Here is a 24,936-nt window from a genome sequence, read left to right as displayed (position 1 = left end):
GGTGGTAGCAGTGACCTTCCTCCTCTGAAGCCAAGAGCGAGTGAGAAAGAGCAAGTGCCCCTGCTCTCCTTTTACCTGCTTCTAATCTCATGGTGCCTCTGTCCCTCTGAGAGAAACTCCTAAAAACCAGACATGTTCCCCTCCCCCATCTCAAGTACCCAGTCATCAGTGCTTCTTAGCATTGATTTTTCAATGTGAAAAATTCCTCAGGCAACAAGTAAAAGAAAAAGAAACCCAACCCCCAACAATACTCTTGCACTCAGAGTCTTCAGTAAGCAGGCAGCCCCTGACTTAGGCCAGGGTGTTAGAGACCAGTACAGATGTAAGGTGGTTGTTCTCAGCACAGCCCACCTTGACTAACACAAAGCCAAGAGTGCCACCCACCATGACACAGGACTGCATTGGTCTGGAAGCCAAAAGAGTATCCAAGGGTAAGTGGAGTCACACCTAACCCAAGGCATTTTGAAGCCTTCCATTAGATGGAGAAAGTCAAAGTTCACTTGCCTTCACCTGGAAAGGATAGCAACTCCCTTCAATAAGACTTCCCCATGGCATTTCTCTCCCATTTTTTCTTTCCCACTCCCACCACTCCAAATATTGAGGTTTGATTGAAATGATACAAAATTAGGGGGAGAATTTATATACAGTCTGTAGATGATTTGTTAAGTAGCAAGTTAAAATAAGAAGTTTCTTTCCCATCCTGTAGTGATTATGTGCAGCACTCAGGCCAAGAAGCACACCAAGCTGCAGTTTGTGTCTATGCTCTTCCATTGCTCCTTCTGTTTGCCAAACTTATACAGCCCTCTCATCTTGCTCAACTTCTCCCTTTCTCTGCCCTTGTCTCCTCCCAAATATGGAGCCAAGCCCAGGGATCTTTTCCCTTGGCTCACAGATTGTCCATGCCAGTGAACAGCCTTGGTGTGGCAGCTGCTGTCGGCCCACTCACCTCTGCCTCCCATGGCATTCCTAGTGTGCTCTCCCAGGGTTCCTGCCAGGCTCCTCTCCCCAGAATAACACTCTGCTCTCCCTTTGAGTATCTGTGAAGTGTGACCACCTGGCACAGCAACCCCTCTTTACTGCCTGTGAGATGTGGCTCTGCCTTAGTGCACTGGCACTCCAGTCAGGAGCCAGGAGTTTCCCTTGTCCTGCTTGGGAGTTTCCCAGGCCTGTTCCCTTTAGCCCAGGCTCACACCAGGGCTCTATTCAGCAGCCCATGTGCCTTTGAGCCCCACCCCCAAGGTGTCTGCATTTATCCTATCCCCTTCCTAGCCTTGATGTAGCACGTTACTCCAGCCCATGGTGGCTGTGAGCACTCTTCTCTCTGACCAGGCACTTTGGAGCTCTTTGGAGCCACTCTGTCCCTTCGTGTCCTCAGGCTCATTCCGCAGGTGCTGAGTATGGCAGTCCTTGCTTTGCTCACGAGTCAGAATTCAATCAAAAAGATGGTTTTCTTTGAACAAAGGTAACTTTATTTCAACACCTAAATCAACTCCAGTGTCTGCATGCACACAGGAGAGGAGTGTGGTCAGGACAGATCAGGCTTTTGATACTGAGGCTGCTTTTGCATCAGCAGGCATTAACCCAGGAGGATAAGGTTGTGGTGCACTGCAGCCTGCCCTGGATCCTGCCTGTCCTGCTGCTCAAGAAACACTTTCAACTGTCTGTGGACGCATATTGTACTCGATCCAGTCATAGAAGTACTGAGTGGAGGTGTACACTCCGGGCCGCTTTGCCCTGGCGCAGCCTTTTCCAAAGCTGGTTATTCCAACAACCCACCAGTAGTCAGCATTCTTGTCCTGGCACATGAGAGGACCACCGCTGTCACCCTGCAGCAGAGCAGAGGAGGATTAAGGACGTATTGGGTGGCCCCCATCTGCACTGGGGCTGTCTCCTTCTCTCCCACAGCCCCTGCCAGAGCTGGATTCCAGGCAGAGGAAGGCTCTGCTCAGGGGCTGGAGCCTGCAGAATCTTGGCTGTGAATGGCTTGGGGTCCTGTAGTGTAGGGCTCTCTCTGTGCTCTCTGCACAGGGCTCCTGGATGTGCAGAAGATGGACGTTTGGCACCTGGACCTCTGGGCTGCCAAGAGCATGAGCTGGGCTTTCTGGGCTTTCTGGCACAAAGGAGGCACTGGGCAGGCAGGTGTGGATGGGGAGTGTGTGGGAAGCCCCCAGAGCACTTGGGGGGAGCTGGGGCTGGGAGGGTGAGAGAGTGGCTGTGCAAAGCAGGCCCTGGGCTGTGTTGGGGCAGTGCTGCCCAGGCTGCTGGTGCTGCTGGGGGCTGAGTGGCTCATGGCATGCTCCTACCTGGCAGGTGTCGATGTTGCCCTCTGGGTAACCAGCACACAAGTTGTGGGTGTGGATTTTCCCTGCATACCACTCACTGCTGTTGCAGAGCTGGACATCGATGAGCTGGACCTTGGCTTCCTGGAGGCGATCACTTGAATCTTGAGCTGTGAGCAGAGAAAGGAATAAACCCCTGGTGGAACCATGCCGATTCTCCTCATCTCTCTGGGGAAGGGATCCATTTCCCTAGGGTTTGGCTTTCCCTCTGCAGAGGCACTGGAGCACTGTGTCCCTGCAGCCTGTCTCTGGGGAGCAGGCCAGGTCCATCTCTGCAGAGGCATGCATCCTGCATGGGGCCTCTGCTGTGGGGAAGCCCAAACCCTCTGCCTGGTGTGCTGAGCTGGCCCAGGAGCTCTCATCTTACATCTTGGAACTTACATCTTGCAGTCACAGCTCCCCATCCAGCAATCCAGCAGTTTTGCAGCTCTGACACTTTTAGGGTGGGATGAGCCACACAGGCCAGCTGGATGTAGGGGCTGCACTGGACAGGATGGTCCAATTCCATCACGGCAATATCATAGCTCATGTCATCAGGATTGTAGTACGGGTGTATCAGCACCTGCTTGACACTGCGCACTACGGCCCCAGGGCCCGGCTGAGTCAACTGGGTGGCTCCAATCACCACATACAGCATGCTAATGTTGCTGGAAAAGAGATGGAGAGAGGGCTGAGAACAAGCAGAGCCATGTGCCACAGCAGCTGGCAGTTGCCAGACCTGTGCGTGGCACGGCAGAGAGGGAGCCGTGCTCTGGCAGGTGTGAGTGCCCTTGCACGCCTTAGGCTGGGGGAATGCCAAGCTGGAAGCTGCTAGGAGGCCTTGGCACAACCCAGGCTTCTCCTGAGCCATGTGGCAGCTGGGCTGCCTGAGAGGGAAGGGGATGGGAATAGCAGGTGGAGCTGCTGACAGGGCACCTGCTGGTGTTGTGGGGATGTCCCCGTTCCCCGATCCTCCTTACTTAAACACATCGAAGCAGTGAGCTGCTGTGAGGACCCACTCTGTGCTGATGAGAGACCCTCCACAGAAATGCCCCAGGTCTGGTAACCAGGGGTGCTGGATGCTGACGATCCAGGGCCAGGATGCTTCCATGGCACCTGTGCCTCCCACGATGCGTGTCAAGCCATAGTCATAAGCCACACTGCCGTAGGAATAAGTTATGGGGCTGTAGACAGGTAGTGGAGCCCGGAGCCCGCAGGTCCCTCTGGAAGAAAAAAGAGATTTCCTTGTTACTTCATGGCCTGCAGTGGCTCAGGCTGAAGCTCAGCCCTCTGCCCTCCCCACAAGGTCTTGCACGCACAGCCAGCCAGGGAAGTCCATGGGATGTGAGTCTGTCTGTGCCAGCACCTGGCTGCTGGCAAGGAACTGAGGCTTCCCCATGGTGGGTGGGAAGCTGTGGCCCGGCCATGGGGGACAGGCGGGCGCTCTCCAGGGAAGGCCCCAAATGTTGCCGTGCCTCCCTCCCAGGGCCTGGGGCCACTTACCCACAGTTGTCCCATGTCCCCTGCGCCAGCCCGGCCACGGTGAGCAGGACGAGGAAGCTGAGCCAATTCATGGCTGCCAGAGGCACGTGTCAGCTGCAAGCTCTGTTGCTCCGTGCAGCAGCACAGCCACAGCTACAATGCCCGCAGCAGCTGCGCTACCCGTGGTGCCCTCGTCCCCAGAGCTGATGTCACAGAGGGGTGGGTTCCGTGTTCTGGGCTCCATGGGGGTCTGTGACACGGGGGCCCACTGCGGGAGGGGCAACATCAAATCAGTGAGGAATAGAATGGTTTGGGGTGGAAGGGCCACTCTAGATCATCTAACTCTGACCCCATAGCCTTGGGCACAGAGGGGGAGCTTGCACTGGACAAGGCTGTTCAGAGCCTGGCTCAGAAACTTGTTCTCAAGCACTTTGTGGGATGGGGAACCACAGCTGCTCTGAGCAACCCACAGCTGTTCTTCTGTATTCTCAGAGTGTCCTTTCCAATATCCCATCTAAAGCTACCCTGTGCCACTGTAAAACTATTGCCCCTTGTCCTAGCAGTACCTGCGCTTTTAAGAAGGCTCCCTGCTTTTTTCTTTAGGTCCCTTTTCTTGAGGCATGAGGCTTTACAGGTCTTGACACAGGCAGAGGCTGTCACTGCCCACTTATAACTCACATGAAAACAAGGTATCACTGTCTTTTTGAAATTTCACTGCCTCCCTGTTCTCTGCAGCCTTTTTTCCTCTGAGGTTCTTCCTAAAACAGAATCTCTCTGGAAAAAGGCTGCTTCAGGAAACATGTGTGTTTGGCTCAGGAGCCTATCTGGTCACAGCCACAGTGGGTGAGCAGTGAAGTGCCCAACCTGAATAATTCTTCCTGCAGAAGGTGCAGTGAAATACAGGTACACCTCAGTCTGTGCTGGCCACATCAGCTGGAGAAATGCCCTCTGGAAGGCTCCATTCTCCTTGTCCTGGACTGGTTGCCATAAAATGTACAATGGTATCTTCATCCCATTGCAGGGAAAGTGGGGATCGAGCCAAACAAATTTTCTTAGTATCACCTATAGTGATGTTGGCCGTCTTGAACAAAATATGAAGGAGTAAACATGGAATAATCTTGCTAAAACTCCTTAGTTTGTGTATATGGAAACCTATTGTTACCTTTGTTTTCCAGATACAGTTGTAGTTTGTTACACTTGGATAATGAACATTTAAGAAACAAGAGGAACAAAGTAAAATAAATTTAAAATTTAAAATAATTTAAATAGAAATTATTATATTTTAACTAAGTATTCAATTTCAATTCCAACTACGCAAAATTCACTCTCTGTGGGTTTATGTGTGTTCAGGTAATCACAGTCAAAAATGACAGCAGTGGAGACTGGGTGAAAGGAGTAACTTTCTCTGACAGTGTAACTCCTTGTCAAGAACAGCACCTAGGTGGGGACTCCAGAAACCCCTGCACCCTTTGACCTGTTGTGCCCATCAAGAGGCTCACAGAGATGAGTCTCTGTCACATTTCAGATAGACTGATGACTGATGGAAAACCATTCACAGAGCCATGCCTGGTCAGAGTTTTCCTATTGTTTGCCCACTGATAGAGTGTCTGTTTCTGAGGATCACCTTCCATGGAAGAGAGATGCTAATGAGAGGTCTTTGGAGAACAAGGCTGAGAAGGATCTGGGTTGCAGGAAACAAAGTCCCATAAAATTAAACATAGTGCAAATGGATTTGGTGTTTAACATTTGAAAGAGAAGATAGAAGAGATCTGTGAAGAGCCATTTTTATAGACAAGAATGCCCTTTGAAAGAAAGATTAATTACAGTTTGCACCTCATAATGCAGTGAACTTAAGTACCCATGTTATGAAAAGACATGGGTACCCTTTTAGATGAGAGTTGAAGGAAAGCATTCCTTCATTTATGAAAGTTCAGTGTTTAAAAATAATTTTCTTAGGGAAATGTGTTTGTAAAGATTTTATCAGTCTAATTTTTTCCCAAAACTACTGAACATATAGGGAAATTGGATGAAGAGTCAAGATGTTGCTGTCTGTGTTTTGGAGGCAATATGGATAGGTTGTCAGAATGTGCCTTTTATTATTTCATGACTATATTTATAGAATTAGCTATAACCAGGGGGAGTGTAATCATCGGGACTATTCCTAGTCTCAGTCCACTGAGTTGTGGTGCTTTTCTGACTCACTTAAAGAAAGTGGGTGTCTTCATATTCGAGGGTCTGCTGAGTGTCTGAGTTGTCTCCTCTGTACCTCATCAGAGTAGTTCTGGCCAATATCCCAATATCCTGGATAAGTTCATCCCTTCAGAAGAATAAAAATATATCTTGCTGTTAAAGAAAGAGTACAAGAACAAGAGGTCTTGGTTTGAAAGACAGGTGTCTGCTAAGGAAGGCAGGAGTTTCTCTTCAAATGGAAAATGTAAACCCCCTCCCTACAAATTATTATAATTTTGAAATTAGCAAAGATAAAAATGCAGTAATAATAAAAAGCAAAACCAAAAAAACCCCACAAAACCCCAAAAACCCAACAAAACAAAACAAAACTAAACAACCAAAACCAAAACACTGACAGAGTCAGAATCCAACTTGACACCCCATCAGTCAGTCAGGGTGTTGGTAGCAGTCCCATTAAATGGTGGCTGCAGTCCTCCTGGATTGACAGATATGGTTCAGTTGGAGCAGTGGTCCTGCAGAAGGGTGCAGTTTTTCTCTGAAGGTCCAGTGATGATGTAGGAAGGTCCAGTTTTCCTCTGTAATCCAGTGGAAAAAGGCTTCCCTGATGTTCCAAATCTCATATTATCTTCAGGTAGGAATGCTTGGTTCCTCCCCCTGGCTGGAGCATCTTCCAGTGTGATGATGTAATTTTATCAGTCATGCAGAGGAACTCAATGGCCAATTAACAGAAGATATTTTCCTGGAGGAAGGATGAGTTGTGGAAAAGATAAAGAGCACTGCTCCACCTGGTTTTAACAGATGGCCCATTAGCAGAGGCTATCCCCCAGAGATAAAGAACACTGCTCCACTTGGTTTCAATAGAGGGTGATCGAACACATACTTTTGGTTACAACCTGCATTGCAGCCCAAGACACAAGAAAATGTGTTTCATCAGAGAGAACTTCAATCTACAGGACTGGAGTGACTCGATTAGGTCTTTGACTTCCCCAGTATACTGCTTTGGTCCTGATGTATCAGAAAGAATACTTGATCAGGAAAAACCAAGAATAGCTTCTAAACTTGCTTTTGTGATTCCATATCAGATTCAGAGTACACGGTGATAAAAAACTATTTCTGCTTTCAAAGTGAAGGCTAGTAGCTCCTGAGAGCAGCTTCAAGAGCCATTCACAGGACACCACTATGGCAGAGTGTTTGTGCTCAAGGAAGTGATGGCCATGGAAATCAATACACCCTGCAAAAAACACCAACTACATTTTTTCTGTATAAAAAATCTTTAGCAAACAGTTAACCATTGTCCAACAGAAGCTGATGTTCTCCAAATTCAGAACAGCTGCCTATTGTGAATGTTTACATTTTTGATATTTAGTTTTTGAGAGATGGTTCTGACATAAAACCGATAAAAGATAATCCCTGCAGCCAAAAGCAGCTCATCTTGCAACAATGTCCTTTTCATTTTTGGCAGAGAACATTTTACAATCCAACTGAAAAGCTGGAGTGTATTTGGATGTCTTTTTTCAACCATGATTGGGCAGATGTTCATAAGAGAAACAGAGCTACAAACAATGTTTCCTTTCCTGAATTTTAGGACTGTGCCCAAGAAAGTGCCAAATTCACATGTCTCCAGTTGTCTGTCCTGAAACATTCTAAAACTTTTTTACTTATGTTCTTGAAAGCTTAGGAAAAATTTGAATTCTCAGTATTGTAACTCTTCACCTGTTGCCCATGAAGACTGTTATTCTGCATTTAGGCTTTGAGAGAGAAGTGGGGAACGTTCCCAGGTCACTTAAGCATTTCAGCTGCAGATACATAACTCTGTAAGTTGATGGGCATTTTGATATTAATGGTGTTAGCTGCTTACATGTACAGGGGGTAAAATCCAAATACAATTGTGTTAGCAATACTGAATATTATTTGCAAAGCATACCCTGGATCATGTAAATTCTTCTTATGCATGTACTTGGATATTATTAATATGAATAGACTTTTACTACAAAGTTAGTTGTGTTTTTGTTGCACAATCTGCTTTCCTTCATTTAACATTTGTTTGAGGTTATTGCAAATAGTTTCCTTGGAAAACATTTTATGCCTATGTTGTCTTTCAAATTCTGAAAAGTTCTGTGCTCTCCAAGTTGCACAAGATAGTGTATTCTCCACTTATTTTGGGGAGAAAAAGAAAATCTTAACTGACTTACTGATAACCTCCATATTTCCAATGTGGATGAAGGACAGCTGTGAATGCAACTGCTTCCAATTCAGCATGGAAATTAAAAAGAAAAAAATCTATACTAATAGCTTTTAATGAACAATATGCTGCTTATTTAGTTTGATGATGACAAGTTAATTTATTTCTCAGCAGGAAGCATCCAACAAGATGTAAGTAGTTTTGAATGAAGAGCATTGCTATTTCTATAGCAACTGTGAATTTTTTTTTTTTTTTGTGATTTCCTTCTAGAGATGGAGTAATGAAATGTAAGCATGGTAAAATATTAAAGATTTCACATGGCTTTTCATTATGAGAAATGCTGAATTTGGTGAGTCATGACAGGTATGATACTGACCTAAACAGAGTAGCTAACTACACTGTTGGGGTGAAACCTCAGGATCTTGTCTTAAGGTACAGCACAATTCTTCCCAGCATGGGTTTGCCAGAAAACTTTGAGAAAAGTGCTGAGTCTTCCTGACTTTCAGCAGCTTGTCTGGAAACCCTTCGCTGGTATTTCTGGAGCAAACAGAATTTCTTCTAAGATCATACTCGCCTTGACTTCTGGAAGTGCTTTATTTTTGGCACCTATCTAAAGTAGCTCTCCTCTGGAGCTCTATGAGAAAATAGGGTGAGAGAAGAGAAAAAATGGTTAATTGCTTTGTTTCTTATAGGCATTTTTTTTTTCTTTACATGGACATAGAAAAAAAGATACCGGAAATTTCTATTCTTTAAAAAAATGTAAATGGTTGAAATTTTATTTCATATTGGAACTGAATTGTCTTCAATGTATTTTCCAAGGAGTTCCAACTGTCCATAAAGCATGGAAGGGCTGGGAAAAGTTAGTTTACATGGCATATTTATTTATTTCTGCTGGTTTTTATTAAACTGCATGCTTCAGATATTAATGTAGACCAAGAAAAAGAATTATTTGCTACATAAGTGATCATACTGGTTTGCCAGGTATGTTTTCACTGTTCTTTTGTTACATGGCAATATGATACAGGCATCCAGATCATTGCTAGATCTGGTATCTGTAGCATGATGTTACTCTGCATGATGTACAATGTGAGGCTCAGGCATTCCAAGAGATGCATAAATATATTTTAATGGGGAAAAACGTTAATTGCCAACTGATTTATGAACATAGCTTTCCCCAGAAATATGACTGGATTGAGTAGAGTTCAGGAAACTGTGATCTTTTGTGTATTTTTATAGGACAGTTGGGTGCAGTTGTGACAAGCATGAAGTTAAAGATTCAGTTTTCTTGGTGTTAGCATGGGAAGTTGAACGTGACTTCCTGACTTCTATAGCTTCAGTTCTTCAGGTTCATCCACACTGAAGCTGAGTAATGTTGTTCTATACTGTCTAATATTGCCCATACACTACACAAAGAACTGCAAAGCAATCATGGTAGAAGCAGGCTTTGGGTTTGCATTAGTCAGGTGGTGGTGTAGCATCCTTATTAATATTGTGCCAGTGTAAGCTGAGAGATGCAGTGCATAATCTACTGTGCTCTTGTACTGAGGAATAAGTGTCAACAATCCTTGTTGTCCATGATATAGGTAAAGAAATGTACAGATTTGACTTGAGCAATAAGGAATAAATTTTACATGTTAAGCATGGGATTCTATGGTACAAATTAAAAAGAGAGGGATAAAAAGGAATCAGTTGCTAATGGGAGGGTGATGGGAAGCTTCTCTAGAAATGGGAAAAAAATTTGCTTGCAGGTGATTCATTTTTGGGGTTTGGAGAACTCAGGAGTGTAGTAAGAGTGTGTGTGTATATCTAAAAAGTATTCCTTCACAGTTTTGAGTGGAGGGAGTAGAAGAAAACAAAAGTTAAACAGAAATGGGCAAGGTTGTTTTGGAAGTGAGACATTTCCTATGTTTTTTTTTCTTTTTTTTTTCTGAGCAAGTGGAATATATCTTCATGTTTTTGTGTTGAGTTTGGAACCATTTTTTATCTTCTTCATGCTTTTTTTTCCCCCATAGCCTGTATTTAAGATGTGATTTTTCTTTTAAATTTATTAAAATATAATTAAAACTTACTTCAGTAAAAATGAAAAAAGCAAAGCAAAACAAAACAAAACAAAGCATATGTGTCCATATAAAACTGATTTAAACTGTAGGTGTTGAGTATTTTATTCATTTTGCTGGTTTTGTCCACATATGACTACGTATATGCATACACATGTAAAAGGTTAATGGATTGTCTGGATTTTCCAGTATCACACTGTATATTTTCAAGCATATTTTAAGGCTCAACATGTCTTTCACATTCTGTCCCAAAGCCATAGAGATGTCTTCGTCTAAAGATGTGTACACATTTACATTTATAGGGTGTGAAATTTTTTATAATTTCCTTAGCAACCCAACAATATTTACATCACCACAATTTTCTTATGCAATAAACATTTGCTGTTCAGCTGGCTGGGACATCCCTAATCTCTTCCTTTGAGCTGTGTGACTGGGATAGCCCAGATTTTTGAACTGAGATTTCCTGGGCACATGCATGAACAAAGAGCCTGTTGGTTCTCTGTAAAATTGTGTTAATTTGTTTATTTCATGGAAATGCAAGCAAGAATTATCTCTGGTACCAGAAAAATTTTGTCAGGGGCTCCTATGGGAAACTAGGAAGATTTCCCTGGCAAAATACTAAATCTGTGGCCTTTCTTGCTGCTATTTCAAATTTCAAAGATTTCCTTAAGAAGTCTTCCCAAATCTTCATGGTCTTTTTCCTCAGTTTGCTGAGGGCTGCTTCGGATCTTCACTCAGGCAGTTTTTCTGCATTACAGAGTTAATTCTTCCAAAAGATGTTGCTGGTGTTTGTAACTAAGTATATGATCAAAGGATGCAGTCAAACAGATGAAGGTGGATGTTCTGGTTCTGCTCACACAAGGAGGGTTTTGTGGGTTCAGAAGTGCCTGTCAGGAGTGCACCTTGGCTGTAGGAGTTTCTTTTCTGCCTTAGGATCCAGGCTGGATTGTAATATATCTAAGAGCTCCAGAAGTTCGTAACGCTGCTGTGGCTGCTGCCTTGTCACTATGTCAAAATGTAGTACTGGCCACACACTATCATCATCTGGACCCAATTTCTTCATGATCTAGGGACCAGTGACTGGACCTGAGAAAATGGCCTGGAGCTATGTCAGAGGAGGTTGAGATTAGACATTAGGATAATCTTCTTCACCCAGAGAGCAGTTGGGCACTGGAAGTGGTCACAGCACCAAGCCTGACAGGGCTCATGGAACATTTGGACAATGCTGGGACGTGAACTTCAGTGATCCTTGTGGGCCCCTTTCAGCTCAGGATAAACTGTGATTCTATGATCCTATGAGCACCTTATGCTCTGAAGGAAAAGGCAGTAAAATGTTTTCTGGGGGGAAGGAATACTTAGTTTTCTGAGACACAAAAAAGGAGAGGTCTACCTCAGCTGGCAGAGTACTGGTCCCAGGGACTGCAGGATGCCACGAGCTCACAGACACGAGGTGCCACCCCCATAGAGAAGGGTGCGCTGGAAGCTCTGCCAAGGCTGGCAGGATGAGCCCGAGCGGCCTCAGGAACGGAGACACCGCTGGAAAACAACTGCAGCAGCAACCGGGGCTACTCACAGGGGTCGGCATGTGCCACAGACAAAATAGGAGACGGGCTCAAATTCGCCTCGCTTCTGCTCTTATTTCCTTGGGTTGTTCTTTAATAGTGTCCATCCAGATTAGACTGTAAGGTCCTTGGGGTAAGGACTTGTCTAAACGATGTATTGCTAGGCACACCTATGACACTGTGCAAATAATTAACTGTTTTAATTATCCTGCTTGTAAAGCACCCTCGCTTGACATTGCTGCAGGACACTTACTGTTTGTATCTGAATGTGACGGTGTCAGCCAGACCACGACCTTGAATCAAAAACTGGAGGAGGCAGTTGACTAATGTGGTGTATTGATTGGAAACATTTGTGGAGGGAAACCAAAATGTTATCCATTTATAAGCTTTTTCTCTAAGTACTTCCTGGACAAGAATGACCAAAATGCCTGGGGATTAATGCTTCTCAACTGAGAGATTTGGGAGAACCAGGTTAGAACCTGGTTCTGTGGGTTAGAACTACGCATTAAAATCAGAAAGGAGTGCATTAGCAAGGGCTCTTGTGAGATCTTGGCACATTTTAAATCTATTTTACCTTCTTTTAAGATGCTTATCTGTGGCAGGTGAGGTATCAAGGGACATGGCCTTGCGCAGAAGCTGATCTTTTTCCATGTACTCTCATGATTCTCAGTAGAAGCTGTGAGCAATCTCTCTCACCTACATCTAGAAGAGCTGCTTGGGATGCTCTTTATCCCCTTCCCTGCTCTTAAAGTGATGCAGTCCCCCTGTTCAAAGGTGTCATTTTGGCAACACAAGAATCCTGAGCCCTTACAGGGGGATAGCAGGATCCTGCTGGTTAGTAAAGATGGCTGTCAACAGAGGAAATGTTCAAAAGTAAATTTACACCAAGAATGTGCATGGATCAATCAGGATTAACATTGCAGAAAACCAACACAGGCATGTACTTGCTTGTGTGTTTAGAGTTTCATCCCATAGTTTCAGGGAAAGGGAGGTGTTTACTTCAGGAAGCACACTGGTGTTAGCAGCAGCTGGGCTGGCTGTGTCAGGCCTGCAATTAAGAACTTGAAATCAGCAACTGAAGTGATGGTAAAACTTTCTGTCTGAAAGGGGTTATTTGGGACTGACTGGGTTATTTCCTTTACCTCCAGTGGAAAAAGCAGCACCTCAACAGGCCCCTAAAAGGAGGAAAGAGCCCAGATAATCCTCTTTGCAGCTTTAAGTGTGTCAAGTGCTTAACTACAAGATCAGGCTCCTTCCTGCTCTCATGAATTACCTTCTCAGCCATCTACTGAGGTACCTTCAAAAGGGCAATAAATAGGGATCACAGCTGGTTTATTAATACTCTGTGCTGAGGTGAAACCTGCGAGAGGGTATGCCACAGATTCACCCCCCTATTGGGCAGATGGGTTCCGAGGCCTGTGCCTTAGTGCCCTTTCCCCATCTGGAGTTGGACATTGGCATTTTTTTTTGCACCATGGATCCAGCCAGAACATTTATTCTGGCACCAAAGAACCATACACTACACTTCAGCTCAGATGCTACATCTCATCAGTCATCCTGCATCTAAATGTTTCTTTACCGACAATTTTGGGCTGAAGAGGTCATGCATATATATGTATGTATATGTATATGTATATGTATATGTATATGTATATGTATATGTATATGTGTATGTGTATGCGTATGCGTATGCGTATGCGTATGCGTATCTGTATCTATATCTATATCTATATCTATATCTATATCTATATCTATATCTATATATCTATATCATCTATATCTATATATGTACATGTGCATTGATTCAGAAAGGTCAGTGAGCCTGTGGTGGCCCATTTATACCAGACAGGCTTTGTCACATGGATGTGCTTAAGATCTCCTGGGAGGTAGGTTGGTGTTCCTACTATTTTAAAAATGAGGGTTTATTGACTTGCTCTGAAAGTCTCCAGCAGAGCATAACTATGCAGAGGGCAGAGCTGTGTGTTGCACCACTTTGGCATTCCCTCTGTGACAAGGCCAGAGTCCAAGCTCTGCATCTCTCCCAAACAGATTGAATTCAACTGCATCAAACACTTAGGAGAGCACAATTTAGTCCTAAATATGCAAAAGATTTAAATGGGTGATTTGACACACCAGGACAAGAGAGACTTCTGAAAAATAACAAAAGGTTGTGAAATTGCTAAGGGATTAAGTTGTTTGAATCATTGTTCCAGCTTTATTAAAAAAAGGTATAAATTCATTTCAGTTCTTAGTGGGTCTCAAGCTGCCAATTTCTGAGCTTTCACAGCCTTTGATGTGATTCCAGCTTTCTGTGATGTAAATGGATTATTTTTTCCTTAATTCTGAAGAGGCCATTTCCCTCCCAGCCCCCTCCAACAAAACATTGCAGCAATCAGACTCAAACCAAACACTGACTTTGGCTCATTGTGGATATTAACCTACTCTCTGCAGTGGTTTATTTTTCATATGCTTCTTTTGAGACTTGAGTAAAAGGGGAAGATACCAGTGGTAAACCACTATTTTAAATAACAGTGATCCTAAAACACACAATGGACCTGGCAATCCAGTTCCAAACTGCATATATAAAGAACAGTTAATCCATCCTTTGAATACAGCCAACTTTGGGGTGGAATATGGCAGCTTTTTAGCATACAGAGCAGCAAACCACGATTTAGACTACAGCATGAGGAATATTTTATCCAACAAAAAGCAAAACGGAAATGTAGACAGGAAGAATGCAATTATGTACCTGGACTTAATCCAAGACACCTGAGCTGACGTTTCTGGTCTTGCTTAAACAGCCCCAGAACCCTTAAACTGGGGCACACAGTTAAGATTATGCACCTTGTGGAATGGCAGAGACTTCCAGTGGTACCAGGGTCCTTCCCATGAGTGTGGATAAGCTGGATCATTACAGGTTCAGGAGAAGACCTCTGCCTATTGAATTATCAGTGTTACAGCCTGTACACTTCTAGCATAGCAATATTTCTGGCATGAAAAATACACCACATGAAAATTGCTGAAATCACATCTCAGACAAGTGAGGCTGAAGATATTGATGTAGATCTGGGACTAAAAATAATACAGCCTTTACCAAAGAGTTGCAATGACAAATTCTGAATTTTCTCCTTTTTTTTTTTTTTTTTTTTTTGAGGGATTGTATGTGCTTCCTTATGGGGCATCCAGCACCTTTCAAATTACAGTGGTAACCAGTGTCTTGAAGGACCTGGTGGGGCATCCAGGAGCAGGGAGGTGCAGAAAGCTTCCTCTGGGCACTAAGGAACAGTGACCCTTCTGTGACAGGGCTTTGGGGGCATGGACACACATCCCTTTTGGGAACTGTCATGCACTATCTTGTACCATGGGCAGGAGCTTGGCTGTTGTCCAACCTAAAGGGTGTTTTAATTTTGCAATGCGCCAGACTCCTACAGATGAAACTCTTATAACACAACATTTCCTTTGCCTTGCATAGCTCTAAGCTTGTCTTATCATGGCAGAGATGTGGAAAATTTGGGAAATGCTCTACTGGGTTCTCCAGTATGGGTTTGCTTGCAGGTGTGCTGAGGATCATCTGGTGCTGCTCTGGCAGGTTTTATTTTTACGCTCTTCTGTTCTATAAGCAGCATCTTTAGACTTTCTGAATTAATCGCAATATTGCTCTCAGAAGCAAAACAGTGGTTTGTAAATTTGGGTGTTTAGCTCTTATAAATGCCTTATCAGAAGGTTTTAATGAGCAATCATAACCAGTCTCATTACTTGAGACTCACTCGTGAGTCTTCTTTGATTATTTTACTCTTAGAAAAATTCAGTACACAGTCTGTGATACTGCTGCAATAAATATATGCCTAATTTTGAGGGTGACTGTGAATTTGTTGGAAGGAAAATGTTTTCTCTGCATAACCATTTAATGAAAGAACTCAAAAGTTGAACAGATATAATTAATTTGCATATTCCTGACCTAACTTTTACAGACAATCGAAATCAGAGATTTTGTGTTGAATATGTGTTCGGCAGTTGCTTGCAGGATGTTTTCTCTCTAGGAAAAAATTGTTGAGTCTAACATCCAGAATGCACTAGATGGCACTCTTTTACAGCATGTGGAGCTGTTGCTTGTCCTGCAACTGAGTTTATTTCTTTGCAGAGAAAGTCAGTGCTTGGATAGTTGCTACATTTGAAATATTGATAAACAAACATCCTTCACAGGGTCTGATTGCTGTTGTTTAATAGACATATTGGCTCAAAGAAAAATACTGAAACAACTTTTAGTTAGGAGTTTTGGCCTGGAATCTGGAAACAAGGTCCACAGCTAAAGCTTTAAATTACACCAACTAAACCAAAATCAACTAACATTTTAGGAGACTTATTCAGGCTTTGAATCTTTGCAAGCCTCCTTAGCCCCTTGTCTGAGCAGCCCTGGAAGCCATGCAGGAGCGTGACGCCAGAGACAAGAGAACCTCATAGGCATGCATACAGTACCCTGTATACACCCAGACACTAACTCATTATCATCACCAGACCCTGGATTTGGCCTAAAATATATGGCATAAACATGTCCTGCCTGACTATGTAACTTCATAGCTCTCATCTATAAAACGAGGATTTCTCCTTTCCCCCCCTTCTTATTGGATTAGGCTGTAAATCATAGCCATGCTCAAGTTTCCCTGTTTTTGGCTGGGGCCTCAAGGCTGCTATTACTATGAATAATGCTATGTCTTCATAATGTATTATGGTCCCAAAATAGCAATGAGCTGTATAGGAAACTGTGTCCCAGGATAATACCAGTATGGTTTTTACAGTCCAAGTGGATATTAATTTGAATAATATTAAGATTCCCCTTGCAGAATAGCAGACACCAGTTGTTTAAATTTAGGTGTTACACTCTCTATATATGAACCCAGAATGACTCTGAGTTGCTCATTACTCTGTTACACACACTTACTTCTAATGTCACTTATGGGACTGCGAGAGGATGAGAGCGAGATCCAGCTGAATTTTTTTCCCCGTGACACAGAAGAGTTTTTTGTGGCTCTGTTTTGTCAGGTCACATTCATTTGCTGTCCTTCTAGGGTTTGAAACTGGCAGCCCAACAGCGATGGATGAAGGAAGTTAACCCAGTGAGCCACCAAAGCACACTTCAGAGACAACAAGCATTTCTGAGGACACCACGGTTTGTCTTCCCTCTCACAAAAGGACCTCAGCTGCGTTTTGTTCACTAGGTGGCACAAATGCATAAGAGATTGATTTAGAAAAGTTTTCCCTGCAGTTTTACTGTTGATGTTGTAAATGTTTCCAGGGTAATTTTGAACATGTTTCAAGTGTGATTTAGGCTCCAAAGTTCATTTTTGAAGAAAGACCCACAGTGATATGTTCACTGGGGAGAAGCCAGTGCACTTAGTCTTAGTCAGCTGAGGCTTGCTTCTCCCAGCTGCATTCATGTCCTTCATGATGAATTGGCTGTATCAAAGTCTCCCCTTCCCTTCTTTGTCTTCTCCCAGATAACAGAACCAGCAGAATAAAAATTTTCACTAGATCAACACTAGCATGATGATATTAATGCACTTTTTTTTTAATTGGAGAGACAAAATATTTGTGGAAAAAAATTTAATAGTGGAAGAATTCCCATCAATTCCATCATGGAGGAAATAATATAAAGAAAGACCCTGAGCAGCAAGAACAGTATAAACTGTACAACATTAGTGGAAGTACCAGTGGATGAAAAAGATGGTCCTCACCTAAGGTTTGCCTGGGTGGAGGGAGCAGAGACAAAGCCAGTGGTGCAGCAATGGGGACTGACCTATCTTCCTGCTATCCGCCAGCCACACAGCTTCCCTCAGAGCTGAAAGCATTGGACATGTGAGCTTCAAAGACAATCTGAGGTTCCTTTTCTGGCTTGTCAATACAGGTTGGTTTCATACATGTGCTTTTAGAAAGTAGGAGCATAAATCCTAAAAGATCTGTGTGCTCTAATTCTTTCTGTAAGGATCTATTTTACTACTTAAGATTTCCACAATTCCACTAAATTTTATATATATACACATACCTATATATGGTCTTGATATATTCTTTCTCTTAAGGGATAGTAGACTGTTGGGTTTCTCTCCCCGTTTCCACTTCTTTACCCTGAAGATAATAGAGATTTTGTGAATTCAGACTCCAGGGTGAGTACAAGACCTGTTGACTCATGAGGTTTGTGCTGTGCATCAGAAAGGAGCAGGCAGTGGCAGAAAGCCACCACAACCATTAAAATGCAAGTGGAATACTGAAGGTAGGGAGGGCTCGGGCTTTGAAAGCAAGTAACTTAAACGTTTCCTTTCCAAACATCTGTAAATTGTTAGTATGATTTATTTTGAATTAAAAATCATTTTTAGCAGACTGACAGCTTATTTTAATTTTCAGCCATTAGGCTTTTCAGATGTTTGAATTTCATGCTGCTCCATTGCCTTTGATGCTGGAGAAAGGTACCCCTGCTCATCAGGTATATTTGGGTCCTTTACTAATATGAGTAAAGTTCTTTTCTTCCTCTGTGTACACTATGATCAAATCCTTGAGACTGTCTACTACTCCTGTTGAAACTCTGATGCCATTTTCAGTCCTGTTGGAAACAGCATTTTGCGCACTTCCTAGGCCAGTCAGAAGAAGCCATGTCTTGGTTTAAATTGATATAGCCAAACAGTATAACAAATATGAGATGTCAATGTCTGCATGCAGAACTTTCACCACTCTTACCCCTCCACTGTTGCCATTTTGCTTTTGTTACAGTGGTTATTGTTTATTCAGTGAAATTACTCATTCTCTCTTTCTGGAAATCCAAAGCTCAACTTGTGTAAGTGTTTTTACCCCTAATTTCAAAAAGAATTATGGAAGAAAGAAATCAGATTTTATATCTCTCATTCACATTGGTAACAAGTATTGACTGGAGTTCAAACAAATGCCTGTGATTCTGGGCTTGGTGGTCTGACAACAAACAGCTGGATTTGATATTTGTTTTTTCATCTACAGCTGTGTAAGGACTTCCAGGTAGTTCAGATCTGTGCCTTGTCATGATATTTCTAGAACATATATCTAACCCTTAAACTTGGTAAAAATTTAAATCTAAATTTAAACAGACTCATTTCTACCAAAAATCATATGAGATAAGAGTTAAGTATTTCTACAGATGATAATGTTCAGCATCAGATAACGCAGGTATGCATAAAATTCAAATAATCTGATATGGCTGCATTTCTTTTGTTTTCAGGCCCACACCGTAGGATTTAATAATATTTTTTCCTATGAAATTTTTCCTTGCCAAATCTTTTAGGTTTGCTCAAAAGTAGTAGCAAACTCAGCAGACCTTCTAGATGAACAAGTTATTTTTGACAGGCCCCAGAATTGACTCATCTCTAATAAAAATCTGACCACCCTATGTCTGAACCCAATATGGATTGTGGCAATGACACCACAAGATGTATTTCGCTTTTATGATTGCTCCTGTTAATATCTTCTTAGTATTTATGGCAAAAAAAGAGTTTTCTCTTGATCATGGCCAGCAGATAGCAAAAATACTTCCCAGTACATGACTTGACCTCTGAACAGTGTTAGGTCTGGACATTATAGGAGCAAGATAGATTAATGGTTCTAGCTTCAGGCTGCCATTCTGCAGACTTCCCTAGGTGCTTGAATTTGTAAATAATATGAGCACTGCACTTGCATGTGTTTCATCAGGAGTAGTATGATGAGCATCTTGCTGTGTCTGGGGAGGTATTTGGTTAATGTGTAAGAGAGAAAAATATCTCCTTCCATTTCTGCCCATCACCTTTGAATGTTTAACAAAATATACACTGACAGTTTCCTAAGCAATCCTCCAAGGAAATGGCTATCCCAAAGCTTTCCCAGACCTCTCTCTGTTCTCCCTTGTTGTGACAGGTTCATAGAACAACTGGAATACTTCTTCCTAATACAAATATAACAAGTCTAGGATAAACCCAAAGGAAATCCATGCAAAAATCCAGTGAAAGAAATGTGCAAACAGAGATAGAAAAGTGTCTGTAAGTTTAAATTCTTAATTTGTACAATGTTTTGGGAGTCCTCAACTTTGAGGGATTCTGAGGAATTGCTTCTCATAGAAAGTATTTAATGACTAGATAAAAATCCCAATGCTTTGGGAGCCCTTGTCCAGCCTGCAAATTTTAGGCCTGAATAACTTTAGTCACTTTTTTGTGCAGGAGTTGGACTGAATATTCTGCAGTGTTATTTTCATTTCTGCTATTCCCCCACTGCAAGGTATTTCAGTAGCTTTTTTTCAGCAGTCATTCTTGTACCTTTCTGCTGTCACTGCTTTATTTATTTATTTATGGTTTGTTTGTTTGGATTGTATTTTTATTTATTTGATTAATTAATTTTGTTTGTTTGTTTTGTTTTGTTGGTTGTTTTCCCCCCTCTGACCGTTCTGGAATCTCAAGTTTCAGAGTTTGACTTATGCACAGTTCTGGGTGAAATGTGGTATGGGCATGAGGCAGATAATGCAGTTCTATAAGCTACCAACTTCTTAATGAAACTGTACCTTTGTAGTAACTGGTAGAGGAAAAACACCTAATTGAATCAGAGGGAATCCAAGAAATTTCTCAGGGAGCATGAGTGACTTTCTCACATCTTAAGCAGCTGGCTCTTCCTTCCTCTCATCCTCCCATTAGCCATTCCCCAGTAATGGTCTTGATGGCCTCTGAGGCACTGACAAGATTGCATAACTTTCAGGGTAGCCCATGGCAGTTGCTTCAATTCCTACTTCCAACTTAAGTAATGGCTTGTGAACTTGGAAATCCATGTCTTGAGTATGATGGATTTTGTTTGAAAATTGATCCCAGTAGATAATTTTTTTAAAAAAAGTACCTGAAGATCAGACAAGTCCAGGGAAACCTATTTAAAACAAGGCTCATCTTAACATTCAAGGTCAACAGAGAGATGTGAGAAAGAATCCTTACAGGATAAAAAGACTAATGTGTCTTGAAGTATGTGTGCACAGTCATGCTGAATGATTTTCAAAGCTGCCTTCTTCCTCTTTCTTTTTTTTTTTTCTTTTTAAATTCATACATCATTCTTTGAGCTGTCTTTGCAAGCTGTCTTTCCCATGGCACTTGGCCAAGAAAGAGGACATGGGGCTAGCCTATAATGGGAATCCCAGAGGAAAAGGTCAGTCATTCTCAGCCCACAAAAGAAAACTTATCAATCAGTTGTCAGACCATGAAACCAGAGCATTCAATGTTAAAGAAGTCTTAAATAGATCACCAAAAACACCTCACAGATCTTCTGTAGCAAGTGCAAGGAGGATATGGAGGGAATGAGTGAGCTGTTCAGGTCTGGGAGAAAGTGTCATCATACAAAAACCTTTTGATAGTTTCAGCAAAAATAGTACACCAAGACAACAATCTGCAGGGCTGGGAATTTCAGATCACCAGAGGGAGGGGATGCCTGCAGGCAGTGGAGAATAAGGAATGCAGCTAAAAGTTTTTAGAAGAGCTATCTTTAGTCTCTCCTCTGTGCTGCTAATTGTTTAAATAACTGCTTTTCTGGTAGAAGTTCCCCCCCCCCCCCCCCCCCCCCCCCACCTGTGTGTTCACAATCTCACTACCAGTTGCACAAATGAAAAAATGCCTGGGAATTTAGATATGAATCAGTAGTTGCAGCCAGAAATTCCCAGAAGATGCTGGTGCACCAAAACTAGTGGATAGTATGCAGGATTTTAATACAGGCTGGGTAACTCAAATTGAAGATGCAAACAATAATGTGAATAATTAACTCTGGGGAGGTTCACATCTGTATCTGAAATGTTCCAGCTGCCCTCTCCATGCGTACAAAAGACTGAACTATAGTGCTGGATCCAGGAGATATATTCTGGGAAAATCCAAGGCAACATGTAATCTTTCTTACTGGCAACCATCTCCTTAAAGAGAAAAAAAATAAAAAAAGCAGATGTAAGCTCTAGGAGCATTGTGGACACTCGTGATTTTAATATGGACTCTATGTGTACAGTTCTTTTTTAAAGAAAAAAAATTAGAGTAGAGGGAAATGTTAAACTTAATCAGACGGAGTCTTAAAATCCAGTTAGGAAGGTATTGTAAGATACTTTGCTCTGTTAAGGGCAGTTGACCCTAAATTTTTTTATGTGTGTATTTATATACATATACATATACATATACATATACATATACATATACATATACATATACATATACATATACATTTAGAACAAAGGGCTGTTGGCTGAAGTCAGGCTTTGCATGACTTCACTTGGGATGCCATTTCTCAGGTTCATTAGGGATTATTTTTGTCTCGTAGCACCTAATCTTAATTTGGATTTAGACAGCAAATAGAAAGCTGATGCTAGCTGAGATTCTGGTCTCATTTTGTTGAAGTATCTGTTAATGGTCAAAGTAGAATGGTTTGGGTTAATCCAGAGATGGACTCAAGATGTTGCCAGTCTTGAATCTGGACACACGTTTAAAAGCTCAAGTGTGAGCTTTGGTGGGTGGAGGGCTACTTGGACCATTATAAATATTTCAAGATGATGAATAAACAAAGGATAGATATTTTGATTTCATTCCATTTCTGTTATCAGCTGCCAATTCTTTACAGTCTCCACCCTAACTTTTAAGGCTAAAGCCAGACTGCAGAAGCATTGTAAATCTCCTCCTGAAACTTACAACTCTGACAATTTTTAGACTGAATTGGTTTGCACTACTTAGCCACATTATCCTCTCTGGCTATAGCTGAAAGTGTTCACTAGTCATTGCTCATCCAGGTAACATTTGATTTGTTTTTGAAGTGAACACCAGATCTGACTGCTTCTTGCACTGCATGAGAGCATTTGATGAAGAGAAATCTACACTTGAGGACCATGTTGTGCAGAGTTGTGGTGGGCTCAGATGTGCTTCTTGCTCATCTCCAGTGCTTCTCTGGGATGACCAACCATGGCCATCTTGTCACAGAAACCTCTGTGTAGTGTTTCTTATTATCATTGTCCCTGGCTAAGCCACTAGTGAAATTTCAGCAGCGTTCTTGCCAGTAAACCATCCGTGTGCCCTGGAGAGAAGCCAGACCCAAAAATCTGTTTGAAAATCAAAATAGAAAGAGATAAAAAAGAGGGGGAGACAGAGAGAGGGAGAGAGAGAAAAAGAATAGATAGGAAATGGGGAATGCAAAAAAGTTTTCACAAGTGCTTTGAATTTCTGGTCTGTATCTTCATGCATGTGTCTGTGTTGATTTGCAGGCAGACAGAATCATCCAAATGTGAATGGGGAGTGCTGTGGCTGTGTTAGGCCAGTGCTGAACCTGGGTAGCCTGAAGATGGCTCTCAGCAGGTCTTGTGTTCACTGCTGGGCTAATCATGATGGTGTGAGTTCACATTTGGAACTGCCAGACTTGGAGAGCACAAGCAGAGTCACCCAAGTTCAGCCCAGAAAACAAAATGCAGATATGCTCTTGTGCTGGTAAGAGATTCTGGCAATCCTTCTCTCATTGGCAGTGCTGAATTTATAGCCTGATCACACATTAACACACACAGATAGATATGCTATTCTTTGTTGTATCCATGGGGGTCCAAGGCCTGTATGAAGACCAGCCATGAGCAAAAGGTAGTGTTGTACTCAAAATTGTGTTCTTTGCTCTGCAGAAAGAAAGCACACCTTGTCTGTAATGTCAAATTTGTGTAACTGAATTGCTATCAGTATAATTAATGAATAATGAAGAGAAAAGGAATATGGAGTGTAATTCTAGAAAATACTCCTGAAAAAAATTCTGAAAAATAATGATGCAGTTAAAATCGCTGTATACACACTCCTTTACACATAGCCTTTCTCTGCTGTTATGCACAATTGTCCCCTACCCTTTGGCTCACTGGCTTCAGTCTAGAAGAAGAGTAACCCTGTCACCAATATCCTAAGTCCTACACAGGTAGAGCTATGAAGGTGGAGTTGAAGGTCTTTCCCTCTTTCTCTAGTGTACATTTGAGAACTTTTTCTGTATTTTTTTTAAAAAAAATATTTTATTTTTCCTAGCATGCTTTAGCACTTCAGCTTTTTATGAATCTGTACCATCACATTACACCCAGATTTTCTGTTTGGAGTGTCTACATTTATCAGAATCTTGCTTTTGTTCAGATTATTCACCTGAATAGAAGTTTTACACATTCTTTGAGTCTGCAGTTCTTTGATCAGTGAGATAGTTGCATCCCCAGAGCCTTCAGTGCTGTCTCATGCTCTCTCTCTGGTCATGCAATGCCTGTACTCCTCTCTACTCTAATCTGCATTCTTACTCTGAAGACTTCCGCTGTCATACCTTGCCATTACACTAAAATTATTTTGTTGTTCTAGATGATTTAAGTCTACTTCATTCATTAGTACAGACGAGCTGCTTGTTACAGCTGACTCTTTAAGAACAGTGCCTGTACAACATAATTAACCAAAGATAAGGAAATAAAATACAAAAAGCTATTGCCACATGGTCATTAAAAATTTTTCTTTACAAGGGGATAAACCTGTATAAAACGGTCTAGGCAAGCTGAGTCCAAACAAGGCTTGCAGAGTTAGTAGAAAGCTGTGGTCTGTTACTAGCCATAGCAATCCTGTACTTACTTTTTGATGGACAGGAGTAAGAGGTGACTGGTAGATCCTCTGACTGCACTTTTGAGACCTTTGCCCAGCTTTGATGAAGCAGGAACTTCAGTTACTTGATAGCTGACTTCTCTGCTGTTTTTTGCAAGGTGTCTGCATTTCCAGGAGAGTCCACCAGCCCTCCATAACCTATGAGGCATGAGGCGGTGCTGCTCACTTTTGTGACTCAGGGGAATATGAAAATTCAGGCTTTCTTGTTCCAAAACATTCAAGTCTTATGAGCAGTAATGAATCAATTAATATCTGCCATTAGCAGCAAAAGACATCTTGGAAAATCCTCATTCTGTAAGTTAAAGGACATTTTTCAGACACAGGCACACATGTAATTGGCATAAAGCACTGGAGAATTGTGTCTAGATTGTGTACAGATCTATAAAAATTCAGGAACCAAGTTTTCCGTCTGTAATCACATATTAGTTCACAGTGTAGGGAAATAGCAGGATCTGTGTGGTGGTGGGCTTCTATTTTGTTTTATTATTCTATTTTTTTCATTTTCAA

General features: G+C 42.2%; 1 protein-coding gene across 1 annotated transcript; it reads right to left on the bottom strand.

Moving 5' to 3' along the window:
• Positions 1–1,640: 1,640 nt before the first annotated feature.
• LOC134041964 (acrosin-like) lies at positions 1,641–3,892 on the bottom strand. The gene is made up of 5 exons (XM_062489032.1): positions 3,822–3,892; positions 3,299–3,541; positions 2,721–2,986; positions 2,304–2,449; positions 1,641–1,826 (listed from the first exon to the last, which is right to left on the bottom strand). The coding sequence occupies exons 1-5, from the start codon at positions 3,890–3,892 to the stop codon at positions 1,641–1,643; spliced, it is 912 nt and encodes a 303-aa protein (XP_062345016.1).
• Positions 3,893–24,936: the final 21,044 nt, after the last annotated feature.

The sequence above is a fragment of the Cinclus cinclus genome, chromosome 3, assembly GCF_963662255.1.
Source record: "Cinclus cinclus chromosome 3, bCinCin1.1, whole genome shotgun sequence".
NCBI lineage: Eukaryota > Metazoa > Chordata > Aves > Passeriformes > Cinclidae > Cinclus > Cinclus cinclus.
The sequence above is the reverse complement of the archived record's forward strand: the minus strand, read 5'-3'. Positions and strand labels throughout refer to the sequence as shown.